This window comes from Galeopterus variegatus, unplaced genomic scaffold, assembly GCF_000696425.1.
Source record: "Galeopterus variegatus unplaced genomic scaffold, G_variegatus-3.0.2 Scaffold319, whole genome shotgun sequence".
Lineage (NCBI taxonomy): Eukaryota > Metazoa > Chordata > Mammalia > Dermoptera > Cynocephalidae > Galeopterus > Galeopterus variegatus.
The window spans coordinates 186,781-189,507 of NW_007726430.1; the positions used below are offsets into that span (position 1 = coordinate 186,781).

The window sequence follows — 2,727 nt, forward strand, 5'->3', positions numbered from 1 at the left end:
CGGCCCCCCGCCCCGTCCGCCCCGATAGGGCGCCGGTCCAGCCTCCACCGCGGCCCGGCCTCGGCCGCCCCTGAACGGTCCCAGAGCCACAGCCCGCCCCTCCCCCTCACCTGCTCCATAGTCCGGCCCGAAACCCCGTTGAATCAAACCCGTCTGCTCCCAGTTCACAACCGCACGCGCCGCCTTCTGGAACCTACTAGAAGCTGCCGGGACCTCGGCTCCCGCCCCTTCCTCGACTGCTGACTGGTCGAGCTCCTCCGGGGCTCTCTGTGCCTCTCTACTATAGGCTTGAAGTCCAGCCCATCATCTTTACTTCCCTCTCATTGGACACCGGAGAGTAATTCCCTCAAGCCTGCCTCCCCCGCACCACGGGATTGGGCTCTCCCTGACAAGCTCCGCCCACCTCGGGCTTGCGAAGGGAGGGGGGAGCGGACACGGATTGGTCTTTTGATCCGCCAATCGTGCCTGCGCTGGCCGCGCCCATTGGTCCTGTTCTTTCTGGAAATTTCCACCACTCCCATTGGGCTGCGGGACTCCATCACGTATCCGCCTTCAGAATAAGAAAAATTTCAATTGGGCGGAGGGTTGCCAACACTGTGCGCTGATCGGCTTAAATCGCTGCCCTTCAAAGGGCCGCCGGGTTTCGCTCCGCCCTTGGTTTGGGGGAGTCCGAGGCCACGGCCCGCGGGTGCCGCTGCGGCTTCTGGCCGAGATCGTCCCCTCCACTTCTGCGGCGGAGCGTCCGGCGCTTCGCTGTGCGTTGGACTTGGGGTCCTGGGCGGGGGGTGGGGGCAAGCGTCTGGGCCAGCCTCGGGAGAGCTCCCTGGCCTGACCGCCGGGTGTCCACCTTATCCGCCGGGCACCCAGGCGGTTCAGTTCTTAATGTTCCAAAAGTGGCGTGGGGACTGGAAGGCGGCAGGGCTGGGGCTGGACAGGCCCGAAGTCTCACTGCGGCGGGGCCGCTGGGTGTCCTCAGTGGAGCCACACACCCTCTCTGAGCTCTCGGGTGCAGGGTTTGGGAACGTAGGACTGAGGGGATTGCTGCAGTAGCGTATTTAGCATGCGGGAGGTAGTGACAGGGAGCTCCCCCGTTCCTCTGCTGAGAAGGGGGAAGGAACAAGTTGCTGCGTGGGGTATTTGACCACATACTGGCGAGCGGCGGCCTCGTAGGGCTTTAAATCCCAGCCCCAAATTCCGGAAGCAGGACAGGCACCGAGGAGGCGGCGAAGGGCGCGAAGGAGATGGGCCTGCAGGATTCAGTGCTGCTTCTGCGTCCAGGGTCAGCGTGTCGTTAAGGAGCCACCTGCCTGGAGACAGGAGAGGGCTTAATGAGGGTCTTGTGCTCTGCTGGGTCCTCATCCCTTTACAGGGTTTTAAGGGCCCTATGCTGATAGCCTGTCTCCAGTCTTTTATTTCATCCCGGATGTCTCTTATGCATTTTCGACACTGCAATCAAGTGACAGCAGATCCGCATACCTGGTGATCCCCTCCCTTGCTTAAATTGCTTGCAGGCTTCAGGATGGTGTTCAGGGTGTGTCTAATCTGGCAGGCTTTCTTCCTCTCCCTATTCTCCAGCACCAAACTCCAGCCACACTGACATCTCTGTTGCTTGAACTAGGCCTCTCCTTCACTCTGCCTCTGCTGACATCCCTCTTCCACCAACTCTTGCCAGGTTAACTTCTCATCTTTTAGGCTGAGATGAGCTGTCAAGGCTCCTTGACAACTTGTGTCCAATAGGCACACTGATTTCTGTCCACCTGTCATTTGCTTTCATAGCACCGTGGGCTGTGCACGTGTTCAATCACAAATGAGTAATTTTGGTATTGGGGCCACGTTCTGTGAAGTCCGTGAGAGGCTTGTGTCTGTTTTCTTTTATCCTCGTGTTCCTGGTGCATTGCACAGTGTGTGGCACATGGTAAACACACTAATTCAAATATTATTAAATGTGCTGTAATGTGGTGTAATTGTGGGCACTGCGGAAAACGCAAAACTCAGAAAATCACTTGGCACTCATTCAAGTGGAGGGGAGAAACTAAAAATAGTTTTTATTTTGTTTTTTTTTTTTAAAGATGACCGGTAAGGGGATCTCAACCCTTGACTTGGTGTTGTCAGCACCACGCTCACCCATTGAGCTAACCGGCCATCCCTATATGGGATCCGAACCCGTGGCCTTGGTGTTATCAGCACCACACTCTCCCGAGTGAGCCACGGGCCGGCCCCAAAATAGTTTTAAGTATATAGTATATCTGCTTAATTACTGTGGAGAAAAATAAAGCAGAGAAGGGGTTAAAGAAGTGTTGGGTGAGGGGGATGTTGCTGCATTTTTAAAGGGGAGCCAGGGAAAACCCAAGTGAGAAGTCAATATTTGAGGAAATACCTGAGGGAGTGAGGTTCATGGAGATCTGGGGAAGAACATTGCAGGCATACAGAATAGCACATGCAAAGGCCCTGCGGTGGCTCGAATGGCAGGAGCTGGGAGGGGAGAGCGGGACTGAAAGAAAGCACGGCCCAGGTCTTGCAGGGCCAGAAGCCGTTGCCACTCTGGAATATGTTGGCAGGTTTTGAGCAGAAGAGTGACAATGATCTGACTTGTTTCTTATCAGGATTCCCCTGGCTCCTGTGTGGATAAAGAGGGAAGGATAGAAGCAGGGAGACCTCTCAGGAGGCTGTTGAGATAACCTGGGGGAGCCCTGATGGTAGTGTGGGCCAGGGTGGGGATAGAGGAGG

At 56.1% G+C, this 2,727-nt stretch overlaps 1 protein-coding gene across 1 annotated transcript in view; it reads right to left on the minus strand.

The window, feature by feature from the left end:
• The window catches only part of STIP1 (stress-induced phosphoprotein 1), a 13,490-nt gene extending 13,239 nt beyond the window's left edge, over positions 1–251 (minus strand). The window contains exon 1 of the mRNA XM_008567429.1: positions 111–251. Coding sequence (XP_008565651.1) covers positions 111–119 — 9 coding nt within the window. The 5' untranslated portion in view covers positions 120–251. The remainder of the gene's footprint in view (positions 1–110) is intronic.
• Between the last annotated feature and the right edge of the window lie 2,476 nt (positions 252–2,727).